Source organism: Argiope bruennichi, chromosome 6 (genome assembly GCF_947563725.1).
Source record: "Argiope bruennichi chromosome 6, qqArgBrue1.1, whole genome shotgun sequence".
NCBI lineage: Eukaryota > Metazoa > Arthropoda > Arachnida > Araneae > Araneidae > Argiope > Argiope bruennichi.
In genome coordinates, this window is record NC_079156.1 from 130,745,114 (window position 1) to 130,766,995 (window position 21,882).

Here is a 21,882-nt window from a genome sequence, read left to right on the forward strand (position 1 = left end):
TTATTGAAGCATTGGGAAAATTCGCAAATACGGATTTAATTGCGAAAGTTTACGATGAAATTATTAAAAAAAAAATACGGATGCAATTACGAAAAATACGAATGCACTTTAAAAATACGGATGTAATTGTGAAAATAAAAACATTGATATCATTAATTGAGAAAGAAAAAGAGATTTTTTTAAATTAAAAATCAGCTGCCTTTGTTCAGATTATAAAGCGGTGCAATTATTTTTTTTAAATTAAAATTTGCAAAAAAAAAAAAAATGTTTTGGAGGGTGTTTTTATTAACAGAAATTTTCTTAACCATCATTTAAATTTCACACCTTATTTAATCGTATGATTGCAAGAAATTATCACCAATTTTAGTTCCACTATGTTCCTTCTATAAAACTTTATTTTCCAGAAAAAAATTCTCAAAGAAACTTTTTCTTCTGTTTAACCAGCAGCAATAAATGCTGTTCGATATCTGTGAGACAACTGATTGATCCGTGTTATCCATAGCAGAACTGTTATATGTTTACGTTACAGATTTATTGCTAATATTTTATTTACACATCAGTAGTGCGTAAATATTTTATGCGTCAGAGGTGACGCACTGGTCATAATATGGAGAGGAAAAAGATTTTTAAGAACTGTCCATCGCGAAACTAGGTTTTCTCTTGGTAGACTTGGTAGTGCAAGCCGACGCCGTAGCAGACGATACCATGAGGAAAGATTCAATCGTCATCGTTGCCGACGACCCTTCGAAAGTTACAGACGAGTTGCTTCCGAAGGATGTCAATGAGGTAAACGTGGTTGCGGACAACAGAATGACATCAAATAAAAAAGTTTTCATCTATGCGGCAGGAATTTTCGTCTGCTACTTTTATTTCGGAATTTTGCAAGAGAAAATGTAAGAATTATGATTCCTAACTTATTTTAAAAAGTAACTGATCTGAAACATGAAATGCCGGTGATATGTGTGACGTGTTGCTTTGCCAGTGTTGGCGCTTTCGGAATTGATTTTAAAACTTCAGTAGCAGTAGAATTTAAATTTTGGCCCATATGGTACAGTACTGTAAGAAATATATTTTATAATCCTGGACTTTTTCCTTAATTTAAGTCATTTCTCATAATTTATATTATTACTTTTGTTATTTTAATACATATTATTGATTAAATTAAGATGAAATTTAATACCACAGATTTATTTTTAGAGTTGCATCAAAAATTGAATATTGTTGTTTAATAATTTGAAAAATATGCAATATCGATTATTTTTCTCATTAAGATATGAATTTTCTGTGTTTCTGAACTATTTTATTACTCAGATTATATCATAAATAAATTTGTTTTAATTCTGATTAATTAATATGAATATTTCCTATTACTGTGGTGAATATATTTTTATCTGTATATTTTGTTATATAATTTATTTCATTTTTCTTTATGTATAAAATGCATCATATACATAAAGAAAAATGAATATGATATATTAATTCCTTAAATTCCATTTCCATTTAATTCAAATTGTAAATTCATTTGTAGTAATTGCCATATGCTCTTATTCGAATACAAATCTACTCTTGTTGAGTAGCTTTCCTAGCATTAGAAATAAAATATTTCAATATTATATTTTTAAATTTTTAGAAAATAATTCTATCTTCTACCAAGTAAACATTGTTTTGATATTGAATATACTTCTCTAAATAGACTGTTAATTAATATGTACTTCATTAGCTGATGATTCTGGATCTTAATTTTTGACAAATAAAGAATGAATTCTGAGTAATGTTAATGGTATTAAATAATATTTTTTTTAATGAATTTATTATTACTGCTTTATATTCTTACTATATTTATAATTAAAATTTTAGTTATTTCTTTGCATTTTTGTTTTTGTTATTAATATTAGGGCTTATTTTTACTATAAATATTTGCTGCTTGATTTATTTTATAATTATTATGTATGTTTTTTTAATGTCTTGAAATTAATTTGAAAATTTTTAATTTCAATAAAGTTAATATTTTTATCACATCAGAATTTCCTTTGAATACTATTTTGTCTAGAAATGTTTTCTTAAAATATATTAATATATTTGTCATACTTATTTTTTAAAAAAAATTGCATCTTAAAAAATTTTAATTGGATTTTACAGTATTATAGTGTCATGCCACACATTTTGAAAACTGAAATATTTTGTCATATTATCTAATTATTTAAAATCTTAAATCATCATAATTATTTAGAATAAAAAATTGTTATCATATTTTCTTTGAAGTGCTTTATATTGTTGAAAATATAAATTTTTATTCTTATAGAACACGGAGCACATATGGAGAAAGTGACAAATTTACTTACACATCAACTTTGGTGTTTGTCCAATGTGTTGTCAATGCCTTATTTGCTAAAATCAGTAAGACATTTTTACTTTACCATAATAATTTTTAGATATTTCATACTTATAAGTACGATAAATTATTTTTAACTGAATTGTATTGTTTCATTCTTTTATTTCTGATCTATTCATATCTATTTTTTTAAGTCTTCCTGTTAAAAGATGAATTCATCATATAATATAAATTAGAGTTTAAATTAAAATTTAAAATTGTCTTTATATTTTTAAATTCATTAATATCTCTACATTTTCATATGAAACTTTATGATGTCTTGTCTTGTGGATTTTGTTTGCTTTCACCTTTTATGGAAAGTACTTGCAATCATGGCATTTTAATGCTGAAATTAATGAATTAATTAAAGTCGCAGTTTCCAAAATTTGATAGTGTGGAAGCTGTAAAATGACTGAAAAATATATAAATTAACACAAATATGCTTCTGAACAATTTTTGTTTATGTTAGAAGCTTTGTGTTCTTAAAACTTATGGGTTTAATATTCCACACACACACAAAAAAAAAAATGTATTTCTTTCGTCTGATCACAAAAAAACTTGAAAAAAAAAGTCCTTTGTGTACATAAGTGTCTAAAATTTTTTTTAGTTTAGTTTTTTAACAACATTTGGGGATTAACAACCACAGATAATCGGAATGGATAATTGAAAGTTTACCATAGTTAAAAATAGAAATTCTAGGTAGTATACATATAAATTCTTTCTAATGCATCACATTTCCCTTAAATGGTATATAGTTTCTGCATATGTTTTTTTTAATTGCGATTAATCTATTAGTGCAGTTCCAATACTTGTCTAGTATTTAACTGTTATAGTTTGTGATGTTTAATTGTCATAAAGAATTGCTGTGCAGCTTCATGATTTTTAGATATTTTCTTATTTTGTTTTATTTATAATATTTTCTAATCCTGATATTCCATCTGCTTATTCCTTTAGGACTATCATTTATTTTTGGCATGATGTTGCATTTAATTGCATACTTTTCCATTTGCTTAGTAACAAATTTTACTGGGCATAAATATATTGTATAGTTGCAAAAGTAAGCATTTTCAAGAAAGAAAATTTGGAATTAGAAAAAGTAGAATTTTTTCTCATATTCACCTAAAATTAAATTTCAAAAAATTGCTTGATATTTGAAGCATTTTTGCAATATATTCCAATATCAGTATACAATTCTTGATAGCAAAGTATAAAGAGTCAAACTTAAAAGTTTTGGAAAAAATAGAAATGATCATATTACTTGGCGCAAATACTGGCATGAAATGCTTATTTTCTATATTATAGGGATTTTTAAAATATATTCAGCTGCAATAAATTAAAAAAAAAGCAAAAAAAAAAAAGTTTATTTAAAAAAAAAAAAATTTAAGTGTTCCAAATTTCCATGTTTCAAGCTTTTGCCAGTCATTGAGACTGTTATCTAATCAAGTAATAAATATCTTTAATTCTACTTATTTGTAAATAAATTTAACTTAATAATTAAAATATTATTATTCATTGAAAAATATTAAAAGGTAGTGTCTGTGTAAGTGTCGGAATTTTTAAATTTGTCTTCTGCTGAGTTTCTTTTGTTTATTGTCATAAATATTCATTGCTTGTTCACATGTGTATTGAAAAGAGTGGTAATTCAAAATATATATATCATGTATTTGAATTTGTTTGTGATGTTGTTCCTTAACTAGCAAGACCACTTGTCTCAGTTTTACAGACTTTAAGAAGAATTGAAAGTCATTTTTTTTTTTAAATTTAAAATAATGCTACAATAGATTTTTTTTCCCACATCTGAAATAAATGTCATGGCTTCAAGTTTCTGTCAAATGTGAAAATGTTCACCATATTATTTTCAAAAAATTCAGTTATTTTTTATTTGTGTAAAATTTTAAAAAGTGATATATTATTGTTTGTTTGCGGCAAATTGCTTTGTTATAATTTTCTCCTTTGAGTTATTGAGTTTATACATATATTATTAATTACACAATTTCTTTTCCCTATTTGTCAGTGTTACATACATTCATGCGTCAGGGTGAGGATCCGACGCGGCAGCTTTATTATGCCATCTGTGGCTTATCCTACCTCGGTGCAATGGTCTCATCTAACATGGCATTGCAACATGTTAACTACCCGACTCAGGTAAGTGCTGTTTTGTCCATCATATTCTTTTATGATTCAAAAACTGTAGCAATATTTTGTGAGTTCAAAAGTGTTTTATTTTATTACATTTTTCAAAATTATATTGTTGATCAAAAGATTTTTTTTTTTTTTGCTTCAATTTTATAAGACATTTTATTTCTGTATTATATATATATTGTGAATTTTATTGAGGAAGTAATTTATAGTAGTAATTATAGTAGTAATTAATTGAAGCTGTCATTACATCCGATTCAAAAAGTTCTGAACATATTTCTAGTATATTTTTTTAAAAATTGATGTATTTTAACAAAATTAAATTTCAGCTTCCAATAATTGATCTTCAGTGTAAAGAAATATGTTTTGAATAAAATGATTCAATGCAGTTTTCTACCCTCTGCTAACTGTACTTGTCACTGACTATAGTTTCAGGAATAGTTATTCTTTTTTATAAATTTAAGTCTCTTTCTGCAGGTTGTGGGGAAATCTTGCAAGCCTATCCCTGTAATGATCCTAGGTGTATTGATAGGAAAGAAAAGGTATCCTTTTGCTAAATACTGCTATGTGTTCATGATCGTTGTAGGAGTGTGTCTCTTTATGTATAAAGATAAACCAGCTGTCTCTGAAGTGGATGATGATTCTCCACTTCTAGGCATGGGAGAGATTCTTTTGGTAAGTAATTTTCGGTAAATTATATAGAAAAATATAAAGAATTTAATAGACCTAGTAGAAAGAAAAACTATATATTTATAAAATTTAATTGACTGCACTAATCATTCTTCTATTGCTGATAAACTAAATAAAAGTTGTAAAAGCAGCAGAAAATTCTATACAGACAAAAATCAATAAACACAATCTTTGAATTCCTTTATATAATCAGGAACAGTTAGCTCTATTAGTATATTCAGGGAGTAGTGGCAAAAGGCAGTAAAGATTATAATATTTTGATTGTTGCAAAAGAACAAGGATGAAGATTAATTAACCGAGTGTCTCTTATACTTTGTGCTTATATATCACCCAAATGTAGATTTAATTTCTGATTTTGATGGCTTGTCATTTTCTATAAATTAAAAAATTAGAAGCATCAAACATTTTATTTATTTCACCTTTCTTGTGAATTATTATAGATTTTTAATGGATAGCATAATTTTCTTCTAGAAATTATATCATGCATACATTTATCAATATTCCATGAATATATTAAAGCATTTTAAATTTATATCATGTATCTATTTTTATTAAAAGTATAAGATGTATCCAGAAAGTAAATTTCCCACAATCCTTAAAAAGAAACAAGATGTAATTACATTAGATTGCATTCCATAAAATAAAAATCTATACTTGTAAGGCATATTAAGTTTAAATATTTCACTTGGAATCGTTATTACTATAACAAACTTCAATATTAAAATTAATAATCTAAAATTATAAATAATATTTTTTTAAAAACCACTGAAAGTTAAATGGTAGTCATAATAATTAAAGATGTAATGAATATAGCAATATTTTTGTGTAAATGTCCCTTGTGAAACTTCTGTTTAAATAAAATTTTTAGAAGAAAAAAAAAAAACCTTAAATGAAATCTTGTCCACATTACCATAATATATTTTATTTAATCCAATGCATCTAGTTAATCTTTTAATTTTTATTTTTTTAAGTACTGGAAATCGAATTTCATTAACTTTCTTCAATATTTTCCTAAAATTGCATTTTTCCCTTTACTGCAATATTTTAAGATCTAGAGCATTTCAAATTTCTGTATAAAGAATTTCAGTATGAATAGTTGTTTTATTTAAAATTAAGTTTTAAATGAATGCCTTTCAGCTGATCTCTTTGACCTTAGATGGTATCACAGGGGCCATTCAAGATCGAATGAGGGCTGAATATCAATCCAAATCTGGACACATGATGTACAACATCAATCTCTGGTCTACACTTGTGTTGGGAATAGGTAAAGCCATTTAATTGATTATTATTGCCTTTTATAACACTGTTTTCATTCAAGTAGATTATAAAAAATTTGCATAAGATATAATCTAAACTAACATGTATAATATCTATATCATTAATCGAACTTGTACAGTTATTGTATATAATGTGTACAATACATTTCATGTTTTCATAAAAGATAATGATCATACTTATAAACGTAAAGAAGATGTGTATTTTTTTAATACTGCAGTTAATACTGCATATTTTTAATACTGCCAATATATATATATATATATTATTGGCAGAGATAAAACAAGTGCAATATAGTGAAAAATCTAGAATGCTATTTTAGGAACATGACTTCAAAGCCTTTAATATGTAGTTAATTGCTAATAATATTCTAAGATACCATTTATTTTGATCCAGTAACTTTCAGCTTGCTGAAGTTTGTTTTTATTAATAGATTTTAAAATATATTCAAAACATTGTAAGCTGACGTATATTATATCCACATAATTGATAAAATATGCTATTATATTTCAAGTAGATATTTTGTGAAAATAAATATTAAGAAATAAATAATTGATCTGCATTCTGAAAAGATAAGATCTAAAAAGTCATTCTTAGAAAATTTAGTGGTGTGTATATGATAAACTATTGGTTTGTGTATGTGCTTTTTTTTATGTTTTGTAATGTTATGTGTCAACTTAATCATAGTCCTCTTATCTGAATAAAATTCAAAATCATTACTTTTGCTCTTTTTCACTAATTTCTTTAAATAATTAACATTAGATCAAGTTTATATTAATTTGTATGATTTGAATTCCAATTATTTCATAATTTCTTATTTATATTTTTATTGAAAGATAGCATATTTTGTCACTGAGATGTTGCATTCTTTCAGTTGTATTTGTTACGGGAGAGATCTGGGGCTTTCTGATGTTTGTAGAGAAGTACCCTTATGTCATGTACAACATGCTAGGGTTCTCAATAATGAGTGCTCTAGGGCAGGTTGGTAATTTTAATGTCAATTCTTTATTTGAATTTTTTTGTATTCTCTCTTTTGAGCAATTACTTCTAGTTCCTTCAAATATGGCTTAAATTTTATATGGAAAAGTATGTGTAACAAGCATATATTATTTTTTTTTTGAATAACATTACAAAGTAACTAACATTATTTCAGATTTCTTTTTTAAAGGCAATGCAAAATTTTCTTTCTTTTTTTTTGCGCATAATAGGAGGGGATTACATGAAATGAGTGTTTTAAGGAGAAGAAAATTGTTATCTCTTTCAATTTTATAAATTAAGTTTTTCAAACTGTGTGTAAAGATTTAAATTGTTGTTGACTTCTGTATTTAAAAAATTTAGAATAACCATTCAAAGCAATCACTTTTTATATTTTTGTATGTAATATATACTCACTGAGTACCCATCATTTTTGCTTAGTTTTTGTGGTCTAAAAAAATTAATTTTTAATCAAATATTTTTTTATTTCATTTTATCAAAACTCTGAAATTTTAAGAAAATTTCTATCTGTGGAATTTTTAAGAAAGCTCTTATAAAGGAATTATCTGCATTTAAATTAAGCATAAAATAGGGAAAGGGCTGATTTGGTTGCTTATCATGGAAGGAGAGTAATATAAAAAGCATAGAGAGCCAATGGGGCTTACTGTGTATTAAAAGCTTTTCGTTTCTTTAAAAATATATCAGTTTCTTTTGAATACTTTGATATATCTTTTTTTATCCAAACAAACTTTTAAGTGCAATGCAAAATCAATTGAAAAAATTAATCATTGTATTATCTGATAAATTTCTTGTCCTGTAATGTGACCTAATTTTATTATTAAAAGCATTAATAATTATTCTTTGAGATTTTATTTTTAATCTATTTATTCATTTACTTTAAAGATATATATATCTGTAGATTTTTCATATTTTTGCTGTTATCCAGATAAAAATTCAATATTTGTGTTAAAAAAATTTCAGGTATTTATCTACCTTGTGGTTAGTGAATTTGGACCTCTTCTCTGTTCCATCATCACAACCACACGTAAATTCTTCACGGTCCTTGGTTCTGTTTTCCTCTTTGGAAATACATTGATACCTAGGCAGTGGCTAGGCACAGCACTTGTCTTCACAGGTAAGATGTTTTTGAAGCATTAAATTTAATATCCATTATTTTATTATTAGAATTTGTCTTTTCATTTGTCTCAAAAATAAATTGGTTGCTCTCTTCTGCAAATAATAAAAATACTATATTTACATACAAGAAAATTCCATTTGTGCAAATTAATTGGCACTTGAGCCAATTTGATCTTGTGAAAACTTGGATAAAGAAATTTAGTAAAAAAGGTACCAGTCATAAAATAATTTTCATTTCTAAAATTAAAATTAACACTATAATCCAGGGATGGGCAAACTTTTTCAATCGTGGTCCAAAAATCGAAAAAAAAAAAGTTTGGAGGGCCAAGATAAATGTTTCTAAAATATTAAAAACAATATAAAAGTATTACAGTTTAAATATATGTTAATGAGATGAATGAAATTGTGATTTCGTTTTTAAAAGTTATATTGAGGTTCGAAGTGAGATGCACTGATTCCAAGGAACGAGGCTAAATGCTCATCTGTCAGTCTACTTCTGAAATAATTCTTTCTAAGGTTCACAGTTGAAAACATTTGTTCACATATATAAGATGAAGCAAACATAGCACTGATTTCTGGGCTTGAGATAGTAAATTTGGGAAACTTACTTTCGCTAATGAGTTGTAGAACTCTAACTTTTGTATATTTAGAAACAACTGCTTGAAATGATTGTTAGATTGCAACTCAATTAATTCAAGCTGCAAATCGACCACATTGCTTCACAATTTACGTTGAAAGCCCTGGCAAAAAGATCCAATTTTGTTTGAATGGCACTTTAATCTTGAAATTTGAGTTTGAACTCAAAATGCAATTATTTCAAGCCATCTTCATAATTCTTAAGCTTCTCTTCATTTACTTCATTACTCGTTCTTAGCTAGCTGCCCAGCAAACAGATTAAGTTTTAGTTTAAAAGCTTTGAGATGGGCCCAGATATCGGCAATAAATTGATTTTTCTCTTGCATCTTGACATTCAAGTTACTCACATGACAAAGAAGATCTATGAAAAATGCAAAGTCCGAAAGCCATTCTGTATCTTCTAACATTTCGCACTCCACAGAACACTGTTTCTCATGGAAGAACAACACAATGTCATCTTTTAGCTGCCAAACTCGCTCGAAAACACATCCTGCACTAAGCCATCTTACTTTCATGTAATACAGTACATCAGAATATTAAGATTGCACGTACTGAAGAAAATCTAGAAATTTCCTGTGAGTAAGCCCACAAGATTGAATAATATTTACAAGCTTCATGACTGCATCAAGAACGGGTTTCATATTGAATGCAGATTTACATAGAGAATCTTGATGTATAATACGATGTATAAAAACAACATTGTTCCTGGGAAAGTTTTGATTAAAGAGTCCAAGAAATCCAGATTTTTTTCCTGACGTATTTGGTACTCCATTGGTCGTAATATTACATATATTTGTTATAGACACTTTCAAAGTTAAAATCCCTTCCTGAAATTCACGAAAAATGCGACAGTCCTTTGTAGTTCCCTTTTAAGAATGCAGGCATGCCAGTTCCACGGTAATTTTAAAGTTCTCATCAACACCTCTTAATTAATACTAATTGAGCTGTATCCTTTATATCAGTGCTTTCATCCATAGCTATGGAGCAAAATTTAAACTGGCCAATCTTTGACTCTAATTGTGATGTCAAATTTTTATCGATGATTTCGATTCTAGAAGTCACCATTTTTCAAGATAAGCTTACTGTCTCAGAATTATTTTTCTTGTCTGGACATAGAACATCACAAACTTGGAGCAGGCATTGTTTTACAAACTCCCCATCGCAGAGAGCTTTATTATTTTTAGCAATATTGTTTGCTACAATGTAATGTAGCTGCTTCTTGGATATTGCTGCTTCCCTTATTGAAAAAATTTGTCGGCCTGATAATTTTTTACTAAGACTTTCTGCATTTTGTTTTCTTTCATATTCGAACATTGTTTCGTAATTTGAATTCTTATGCTTGGATGTAAACTGATGGGAAATGTTATATTCTTTGAAAACTGCTACAGCTTCATTGCAAATGAGACACACTGGTTTATCTTTTACAACTGTAAAAAATATTTAGGTCCATTCACCATTAAAAGCACTGCACTCTGAATCATCTTTACATTTTTAGTAGCCATTTTGGGGTTGAAATATTTTATGAATAACCGAAACAAGCACACCACAGTATTTAAAAGGTATATGTTTAGCACTTTCATATATCATTCTAGTTATTTAAATCTATGTACACTTAAATCATTAATTTTGTATGAATGAATTCCAATCTTATTTTTCTTAACATTTTAGCATATTTATTTTGTATGAAATTATTTATATTTTATATAAAGCATTGTGAAAAGAGAAGCTGATTATTTAGATTTTTATCAAAAATGTATTTCTTATGATAAGGAGGGAGGTGTCTACTTGGTTATCATCAAATCTTTGTAGATTAACTATAATAGAAATCTCAGGGGTTTTCACTACATATATGAAGTAAAATGTTTTAGTCTCCATATCCAAACTGATTGAATACCGACTTCCTCTGAAGTTTGCATCGTATAATTCAGAAAATGGCATATACTTATTTTCAATCAACAGAGGGTAAAACTATGGAAAGAAATACTTTTATGTTTCAGTAAAGAGAACCTGTTTTGAAATATGTAAGTTCATATTATTATTTCACTGTTTTTAATTACTTTTTAAGTGAATATTGAGATATCATAAATCTTTCTTTGCACCAAGCTGTTTCCAATTCTAATACAGCCTGCTTTGCTTTTCCTAAAATGCTTAGATCCTTGGAGCATTCTATTGATCTTAATTGCCTGTCTCTTTGAAAATAATGTTTTAGGTTATTATATAATATTCGACCTAAACCATAAAATTCTTAATTTCAATACATGTATTAATGTATTGATTAAAATTTTGCCTTTTGAGAGGAAAGCTATTGTTTATGAACTGCTACTTAATAAGATAGTTTTCCAAGATACAAATTCTCGAAGCTTTTCTTTACATCTTTATTTTATTAGTATATGTTACAATTTATTTAAATGCTGAAAATATAACAGCAGTTAATTTTAATCTCATAAAGACTAAATGCAGTTTTTGTGCCAAACGTATAATTTAAAAAAATACAAAAATAGAGATAATAAATCATAGAAAGCTCAGCAGATACATGTAAGTAAAAGTTATTAGTTCATATTTATATTGAAATAAAAATAAATGGAATCAGTCTTTTATATGATTAACAAAAATAAATAAATAAATTATGGAAGTTTTATTTGAATTTTGTAAAGCTTTTTACCATTCTGAGTTAATTAGATTGTCATTAATGAATTTGTTAAAAAATACAAGACAATTTGTCAGCACTTCAAAATCATTTAAATTTTTAATAACAATTATATAAGCAACCATTTTCCTGTGTTTAATTCTTGTCTACACACAGGAAATGCATGCACAAGCATTTCAGTAATAAAATATTTTACTTCAAAACAAGATTTTCTGGAGGAAGTTGAAATTGTTCTCTACCTGAATTTCATTTTTAGATGGATAATGCCTTGCTTACAATTACGTGGAAATAAATATTTTTCTTTTAATTATATTTAAAAACAAGAATATTCTGTAAGGATAATTAGATTGTGATAACATTAAAAAAAGAGGTGAAATTCAAAATTCAAATTATGATATTTGAAATACATTCTGATATTGTAAAGGAGATTTTTCCCCCAATAATACATTTTTCATATAAACTAATAATCCATCTTTATTGCACTTTTTTTTTCTTTCAAAGTTTGCTATATATTTTGTATATTGCATTTTTTTTTCTAATAAAGTGTTTTAAATAACTTATATATATTTAAATTTTCAAGTACAATTAAATGAAATGCTTCTTTATTTTTAATTTGTCTAATGTGATAAAATATTCATACAAACAAGTATTTGTATTTCAGATTTAAGTCTTTTAATGAATTATTAAAATAAAGTTAATTGTGAAAGTTTTTCAAAATTTTATTGAAAATTAATAAATCTGTTTTAGGCTTTTCTTTCAAGGATTATTTTTTAATGCATGTGAAAAACTGCATGTGTCTATAATTAATATCTGTTATTACGTTCTTTGTGATACATATATCATATTAGTTAAAAAAATTTGTTTTTGTTATTATTTTAATTGCAATTGCAATCTTTATCCTCCACCACCACAGCAAAATGGGGGGGGGGGGTAAGGTCATAGTTATGGCATTTGCTTTGGCCACCGAATATAGGAAGGTCTATTGTTTTGCGTGCACATAAATATAAAAATATTTCTGTGACACTAGCATGGGAAATCATAGTATTCATTTTTAAAGATAATTTGCTTGATATTTTAAGTTTTCAGAAATTAAAACCCATGAAGTACAGCTTTATCAATTCTTAGTCCATATTATTTTTAGGTATTATATTTCTTTAATTTGTATGCATAAATGCATATTTTTAATAGAAAATTTTGATAATTTCTTGCAGGTTTAACACTGGACGGTGTTTATGGAAAACAAAATCCATCAAAGAAGAAGTAGTCTTTCTACATATTAGGAAACTTAATTTAATTGTGAAGGGAATGTTTTTATGAATCTTTACCCCAAAAAAGGAAACAAAGCTCAAAAGAAGAAGAAAAAAAGGTTTCTTGTGATAACCTCTTGTTGTGCCTGATATAATTGAGCAAAGGATTGATCAAATCTCAAAATAGTGACAGTGATTGTTTTTGCATCCCAAAGACCTCCGCACAAGGAAAAGCAAGATAAAAAGATCCTTTCTTTTGCCGCATTTTGTAGATGAAGATCTCTTGTGCATCGTCATAATTTAATACTGTCTCAGTTTTTAATTTTGACGTTTATATTCTCTACCTGAAGTTTTTGTTATATATTTATTTATTGAAAGATAACTTGTAAATATCATTATAATAAATTGTTTGGAGTATTTTTTGTTGACATTGTGTGAATTTATTTATTTATTTTCATATCACTTCATGAAAAGGTTGCAATATAAATATGAAACTTCATAGTTTATGTAAAACATTGCTTATCGAGGAGGGTTTATATATTGCAGGATTTTTTATTTTTACATGGTGCATAGCATTATGAAAAGTACTTATATTTGAAAATTATTTTTAAACACCTTAAAAGTGCTCAATTTTAAAAAAGGAGGTCCTTAAAAAGTGCTTAATTTTCTAGAGAAATGCATAGGCAACCTTTTCTTTCCCTACATGTTGATTATGGTAATTTGAAAGCAGAATCATAAAGGCTTGTTTATTAGATGTATGAAGAAAGAAAACCAAGAAAAGGGAAAAATTCGGACAAAGAATCCAGGATGAAATAGGTCCAGGGGTTCTAACACATATTAAGATAAAGCTTAATTAGCCTTTTTTTTTTTTTTTTTTTTTCCATTCCTTCTTTTTTTCAACAATGTGCATTGGCGGTTATTGAAATACTGGAATGGTTATCCAAAAGGGCCAGTACGAAATATGTCCTTTGCCATATTTGTTTTTGCTTGAAAAGTGTTCGGAAAAAAAATTAACTTTTCTCAAGCTTAAAAAATTTTTTGTGTTTGAGATGTTGAAGAATTTATTTAAGTTATGCCTGGTAAGAGTATGTTTAATCTTTTTCTGTATTGTTAAAGAAAAATACGCAAATTGGTCCGATCAACGAAAAATAAGAACACGGCAGGATGAATTTGGTGCGCCAAAGAGATATTTCGAACATGGTTAAAGCTGCTGTAAAAACACTTGCAGTGAAGCATTTTTAGTATGTTACATTCAGATGTCGTTTTGGAGCAATCGCTTGAACGGATTATTAGAGGAGTTTTAATATACTATACTAAAATGTAATTAATTGTAGTGTGTAATTATGTTAGTCGATCACGTAAAATCTAGTATGATGAGATTTTAATTTGAAGCTGTAAGTTTTCATTGATAGTGATTTCTTTCACGGTGTACTTTTTCAAATGTCCCCATCTATTTGTAAATTATTATTTGTTGGACCAATCTCACTACATTTTAATTTTTACGAAGAAAAAAAATAACTGCTAGTTCTGGTACTTAACATTAAAAAACAAGTTTTCAAAATTTTTAGAGTTTAGATTGTGTAATTTTATAAAAAATTTTCCTCTTTTATATATATATATAACTCTTATAGAATTATCCTCCCAATAAAATCTCTTTTTGCATATAAAAGTTTGTCCTAATTGACAGAGTATAAACCATTGAAATTAGCAGCGCGAAATTTGTGTAGTTACTTCTTAGGTTTTATTGGTCCACTAAGTACAGATATTTCAAAATTTTAGTTAGAAGTTTGATTTTTAAAAAATAAAAACAATTTTAACATGTTATCGCCGTAACATCAGAGCATCATCACACGAAAATTATTTTTATGCCATGTTTAAAGGTTAAAAAAAATGGCTTTTCAGTTATACCAATTTTGTTTGAATGAATGCCTTTTTTTCCCCTTCAGTTTTAATAATATTTGAAAAATTAGTTTTGGATATAATTTGTAAGAATTTTTTTTATTATAATGAAATTCGTAACAATATCATTGCTTTTTCGAATCGTTGAGTCACTTTACTTTACTGTTGTTATTTTTATGATAAAAGAAAAAAAAATTAAAGCAATTAAGTCCATAATTAAGTCTTCATTTGATGAGTTTTGTTACATTTTGAAGCAATGCGATATATTATCTCCCACTGTCTTCAAAAAATGCTTCAACTAGCATTTTTATTTTCATTTTGCTTTTAAAGAGCTATCTTTTTTTATTTTTTACAGAGCTGGCTGTTTTTTAATTTCACGAATTTGTTTCCGTTATTTATGGAAACTAAAAGTTGTTTAAGTATTTTCTTTTCTCCACAAAATATATGAACTCATTCTTCTGTAATGTTTCTAAGTAAGAATTTTTATTTAAAGGCAGATCTTTATTAAAATTTAGAAACGTTAAAGGGTAAAAAGAGTCTTTTTATTAAACTTTAGAATTAAGAAGCAATGGGGCAATTTTTTTTTTTAGTCTGATATCTTGTGATTGTTTGCTATTGTTTTCCATTAAAAAATGATCTAAAAAAAATTCATTTAGAACATGACATTGTTCTATTGTCAATCTCGTGGCAGTTTAGCCAGTCGTATGATGATAGCCATTCCGAGAAGCTTAGTTTTTAGCTTTATTAAGGTTGCAAATAAAATTTCTAAATATAGAGAGTTAGTGTAAGAGGAAATTTACACTTTCCATCCCAGTTATGCCGAATCCTGTTTGTTGTTGCATGTATAAAAATCAAATACAAACTGTATCGTCACTTGTCTGAAGAAATAATGTATCCATCTAAATAAGCTGGTAGTTTGTTAATTAAAAAAAATATATAATGAAATTTATTTTTTTGTTTTGATAGTTTTTTTCTATTTTTATGATTCTTTTTTGTTTCTGTCAAAACCAAAAGGACGTCATTTGTTTTACAATAAAAGACATTGCGCAAATACAGAAATATATATTATAATTAAAAAAATAAACATTTAAAATTAATTTTAAAAAAAATTCAATAAAAACTATGCATTATTGCAAATTAGAAAATATCCTATGCTAAGAAAATACTGGTTTAAATACATTATATATATATATTGGCAAAAGTACTTGATTTTTTCAGCAATTTCTCAATATTTTATTTTGAAAGGATATTTTCTTGTTAAAATGCTACGAGTAATATTAAGCAAAACTGAACCATTTATTCCCAGATTTTTGCATATATTATATATAGTATATGAATATATACTATATTTACAGGTTCTAAATGAATTATTTTTTACATCGATAACTGTTATAACTACCTAAATAGAAAATTTTTGATATTTATAGGCCATAGAGTTTGTACAGTATTTTAATAAAAGTAATACTTAATAATATAAATGTTATTCATTTCTTTCAGGTCTAGTTCTGGATGGTGTGTATGAAACAAGTCAAGCTAAAAAATCAGCTCTCGAAAACAAACTCACATTAGTGCGATGACAAAAAGAATTTTTTTATAGTTGTTTTTTAATTTCCAGTCTCTAATATAAAATTGATTATTGTAAATTTTATGAGATGTTGAAATTAGTTTTTCTCCAATTTTATATCAGGTGGTACTATGAGTAGAAGATTTTTGTGAATTAATTGAGTAATTATTATCTTCTGAAAATATTTTTAAAGTGCATTTTCATCTAATAAATACTTTAATGTGTGAAATTTCAAAAATCTAACACTGTGAAAAGAATAATTTTGTGAACTTTTACTCAAAAAAAAAGTTCAAAAGAAGGGAGTAAGAGACGCCTCTTGTGATAACATGTGGTTGCATTGAAATATCAGAGCAGTCTTAAGTTGTGATAATTTCTTTTGCCACATTTATATAAAGGAACTTGTGCATCGTTCTATTATGTGCTATTCCATTTTTTTATTTTGGCATTTATTTTTCACTACTTAAGAATTTTTGTTATTTATTTTTTTATTAAAAAATAATATGTAAATATTGTATTAATAAACTATTTTAAGAATTATAGGTGTTCTTACTAGTATCATTTTATATAGTAGTTGCATGTATGATATAAATATGAAAATTATATAACATGTAAAGGGGTTATGAATTGAAAGTAGGGTTGGGTTTAGTCTTTTTCCATTTAAAGGAAGCTTTTATTAAAATGTTGCTGAGTGCTTTTAAACAGATTATTTGGATTTATATATTTTCCTAGAAAACCATTGTTCGCCCACCTTATTAATAGCATAAATCAGTTATATTAGCAATAAACGAACTTTATGATGAGCTATGTCTTATCACATCAAATGTAGATAATATTTTAAGCAGGCATTTAGTCGTAGAGCATTCTAATTAATTATGTATACTCTCAAAGTAGTAAAATGGAACTGTGTAGTAATGAAATTGAGAACCGCGTCAAGGTTTTGTTTCAATTGCTTCATTCCAAAGCACAAATTGCTCCGGCATGTTTAGAATATACAAAGATCCAATTTGAAATTTTCTTGAAAAAAAAGTGTATACAAAGAACAGCTGAATTCATTTAATGAAAAATTCGTTTAGATGGTTTCTATTCTCATATTTGGAAGTCCAAAGAATTTCTAAATTTTTGGGGAGTTAAAAAAATAATTATCGTCTTCTCACATGGCAATACAGCTGTGGAAAATGGATTTAGAATCAATAAGGATATTGTGGTGAAAAACTTATAAGCCTATTAAACTAACAGCTACAAAAAAACGGGCAATTGCTTTTGTCTTGTGGTCTTGTTACTCGGCTGCGAACCACAAGGTCCCATGTTCTATCCTCGCTCATACCAATCCGCTACATTGGTGACCTCGGACGATGAATCTTCAACCATCGTAAAGCTGTTGTGGTGCCATCTACCCACAGCAACCCAAAGTCGTCAGACTCACTTGACGCAACAGCAACCACTCACCCACACACGCTCGTCGCTACTCAAATGCTCAAATGAATTGGTAAAAATATATAAATAAAAAGAAATCTTACTTCGCAATGCTTTTTTAAGTAATCATTAAATGGTTTTTATCATGATAGTAAAAATGTAATTGTGTTTTATTTCATCAAAGTCGTTAGTTTTGTTTGATTTACAATCAAAGAGCTTGAGAGATGATCAATATCTCCTCTCTTAATATGCAAATTTTGTATTGCTAAATTATAGACAATAAATATAGAGAAATTTATTTTTTCTGTATGTAAACATAAACATTTTTTAATATAATAATATTTGGTGTAAGATTAAACTGTTGCTTCCTTTCTTTGCTTTTTCCACCCATTATAACTGTGGAATATTGTTATTTCAATTTAACTAGCACATAAGCGCTGTTCGCGCATTTCATTTTATATTGCATGTACGTACATAAAAAATATAGGTTTTTTTTCTTTTTTTTTTTTTTTTTTTCTTTTTTTCTTCTTCTTCTTCTGGATTTGAGTGGCAACCTTGAGAGGGTAGGACTAGATTCTTTTAAAGATTTTCTACCATAGAGAATATATAATAAAGTATTGTTTTTGAGATAATGGTGGGTGAAGAGGCAGACAATCTTTAATAATATATCTATAGGCTTTAAAAGAAATAATTTGCGAAATCAGAGCACTGGTTGAAGTTAGGAAATTGGTACAGTGTTCGGAATTTCCTTTTTTTGCCATTTATTTAAAGTAAATATATTGTTTTATATCGAAATTTTGCTTAACCTCTTGGCCCACGAATTTATTTAAAAAATACATTCTATTTGAGATATTTATTATTATAATTCCTCTAATAATAGACTTTTGAGATACTGAAGCATTGTTAAGTGACTTTTGGGTTTTAAATTACTTTTTTATACTCTCACTTAATTGAAGATTTAAAATTAAAAAAAATCCAATTATCGGATGCCCGCATCAGATTCGTCATTGTTTACATAGTGATTAATAAAAATATAGCAGTGAAGTATAATAATCAGACTTGCAGGTCATCATTGGTAGAAATTATTATGATGCAAGTTTTGTCTGAAGCTCTGCATATATTTCTCTCAACCCCCTCCGATTAGTTTTCTCGACCTTGAATAAAATATAATTATTGAAACTGAATAAACTCAAATTAGATATTCAAAACATTAAAGCTGTAGTTGTGTTTTTAAAGTTCAAAAGCAAATTTAAAGTCGTTGAATCTATATAGAAGAACGTGGATAGAAATTTTCTAATTTATATATTCTCCCCTTCTGCTCTTCCCCGCCTCCAAAAAAAAAAAAAAAAAAAATAGTGAAAATTGCGATATTCTGAGTGCTTTAGAATTTCTATTTATCTCGGGTAATAGTGGATCGAAATGTTTGAAATTTCATACATCGGTGCTCCATTTGTTGCCTTTTCGATTTTTCATCATTTTTATGTGTTGCTATTCAATAATTTTTAAATAATAATTTAATAATTGGTTTAAATTATAAAATAATATATTAATTTTGAAGAAAAATTGCGCATGTGACTATCTAATAACATAACAATATTGTTATGATATAGTTACGAAATTTTTCTGCTACAAATACCGTCAATTAATCGCAGCACATTTAATTGCTAATTCAGCAGCTTGCTTGCTGTCTAATCCTCCAGTTTCTTTACTTGTTGGCGACTCCGACTCTAACAGGCACTACTTCTGACGATACACACAACTTCTTCTCTGCAGATTCAGATTGCTTGTCTTTTATAGTTCCGGGAGACGGGGCTGGAATCTTCAGACCAATCAGGGCGTACCTGGCTGTATCTCGGGTCTTAGTGGATGGATCGTGAAAGTTCTCGAACTTTCCAGTAGTATCCATTTAGTCGCCAGACTCGCCAAATTCGTCGTCAAGTCGCCAAATGGTCGCCAAGCTCTCGGGTCATTGACGCGCCAGCTGCTCAGCACAGATCTTACAACGGTCTTTCTCACGATGACACTATTCATGCCGGGTAGCAAAATTACAAATTTGTAACAATATCTTCACGCAGTTCGGAATTCGAAACAATGAACATGAAGGAGATATCGAACCGTATATTATACTAAGCAGATGTAAAGGAACTGACTATTTATAAGATTTAAATATATTTCATGGAAATGGCAAGTTTCATTTAACCTTGCCTATAATTCGTCATCTGTTTTTTTTTATTGTTATTGTTTAGTTTTATACGTTTGCGACTTAATTTAATTTGAAGTTCCAAACTGCTTGTTGTTATTTAATAAATACCGAGCTAATATAATTATTACCGCATTTTAATATGAAGATAATCTCTCTTGCTGATAAAGAAAAACGCCTTGAGAGTCTTCTGCGATGACGAAAAATTTTGATTTGATTGTGCTATGATTCGCTTCTGATTTAAAAGCAATGTTCATATATTTTTTCAAACGCTACGTAGTTTAAATTATTAAATTTTAAAAAAATCTACCAAATGACCATTATTGTTTTCTAATTGCATCCACTTACAATCATTCGATGAGAAAAACGCCAACATTTCCAAATTGAAATGTGTTCTTGTAAATAAATAACCGACTATTATTAAATGAACTAAAATTAAAATTTATTCTTTTGAAAGAAATCGACAATACATTATTCAGCAGTAATTCCTCTTCATGTCTTGCTGAGGTTCGTTTCTGATTAATAAATTCCGAATCTTAAGCACAATTATCAGTGAAAGCATTCTCCCGGTAATAAGGCCTCGGCTTCGAAACTGAAGAGATTTCAGATTTTAAATGCGATTCCACTGAAGAATTGCCTTATATATAATGTATGGACCTAGCGAAAGCTAAATATCATATCGAAAGTCTTCTATGTATCCTCTCCTACTAATTTTAGAGAGAAAGGTACCGGACAGGAAGGATATAAAAACGAAAAAGTTGAAAGAAGTATTTTGCTTAATATCCGCTTAGTTTACAAGATTTATAAAAACTGAATTTACAGTACCATAACATTTAGAATATGGATGAATCGCACGTTTTCGTTTTTGATAGCGCTGTGACTTCATGAAAATCATCTTCATTAGAAAAACTCCTGTACAGGCTATATGTAAAATAGTTAAAATAACACAGCCTTAATGCCAGACCATTTCAAGGAATTGTAGACAAAAAGTTATATGTAAACGATTTAACCGAAATTAAATGTAAATGTAAATATCTCTAGCGAACCGACAGGTCGCCAAAGGCTACTAACAAACAAATAAGTTTTAACAACTTTAAATGAAATAATATTATAGAAGATAAAACTTTAGAGCTTTGTTTTTATAAAAATTTATCTATAAGTAAATCTATATCTGATTTTTGTAAAATATAACTTTCAATAAAAATAATTGCAAGATAGATTTACCAATATATTTTGTTTCATAGTAGATCTAAGGGAAATTTTAAATTATTTTCAGTTTAATGCATTATCTGTCTGCTGTAGCCACCAAGGCTGAAAATGCTATTAAAGTGCTTAAAGCAGTTTAAAACAAAACAATTTGATTTAAAGTTCATTTCTTTCTCTATAAGTTGGTTTTTCATTTTCGTAAGAAAAGTATTTTTCTGATGTTTTGAAGTCTTTGAATTTTAAAACTTATATCAATATACTAGCTGACCCGGCAAACGTTTTTCTGCCATATAAATTATTTCTAGTGAATATTTTGGTTGTTAATTAAAAAGTAACGAATGTATTGTGTGTGGGGATCGTATCTACGACAGAAAGGCGAATACAGCGCTGTAGACAATGATCGCCGATAAAAAATAAATAAAAAAAAAATTTAAAAAAACACCAACCATTCATTTTCTTAATACAATGTATTTTATAAACGTA

General features: G+C 27.4%; 1 protein-coding gene across 1 annotated transcript; it reads left to right on the forward strand.

Annotated features, from left to right (window-relative positions):
- Nucleotides 1–664: 664 nt before the first annotated feature.
- Nucleotides 665–13,545, forward strand: LOC129972559 (solute carrier family 35 member B1-like). Its single transcript, XM_056086740.1, has 8 exons — nucleotides 665–893; nucleotides 2,303–2,397; nucleotides 4,386–4,516; nucleotides 4,988–5,185; nucleotides 6,338–6,464; nucleotides 7,350–7,456; nucleotides 8,432–8,585; nucleotides 13,082–13,545. Exons 1-8 carry the CDS (start codon nucleotides 706–708, stop codon nucleotides 13,132–13,134), a joined length of 1,053 nt encoding a protein of 350 aa, XP_055942715.1. The 5' UTR covers nucleotides 665–705; the 3' UTR covers nucleotides 13,135–13,545.
- Nucleotides 13,546–21,882: the final 8,337 nt, after the last annotated feature.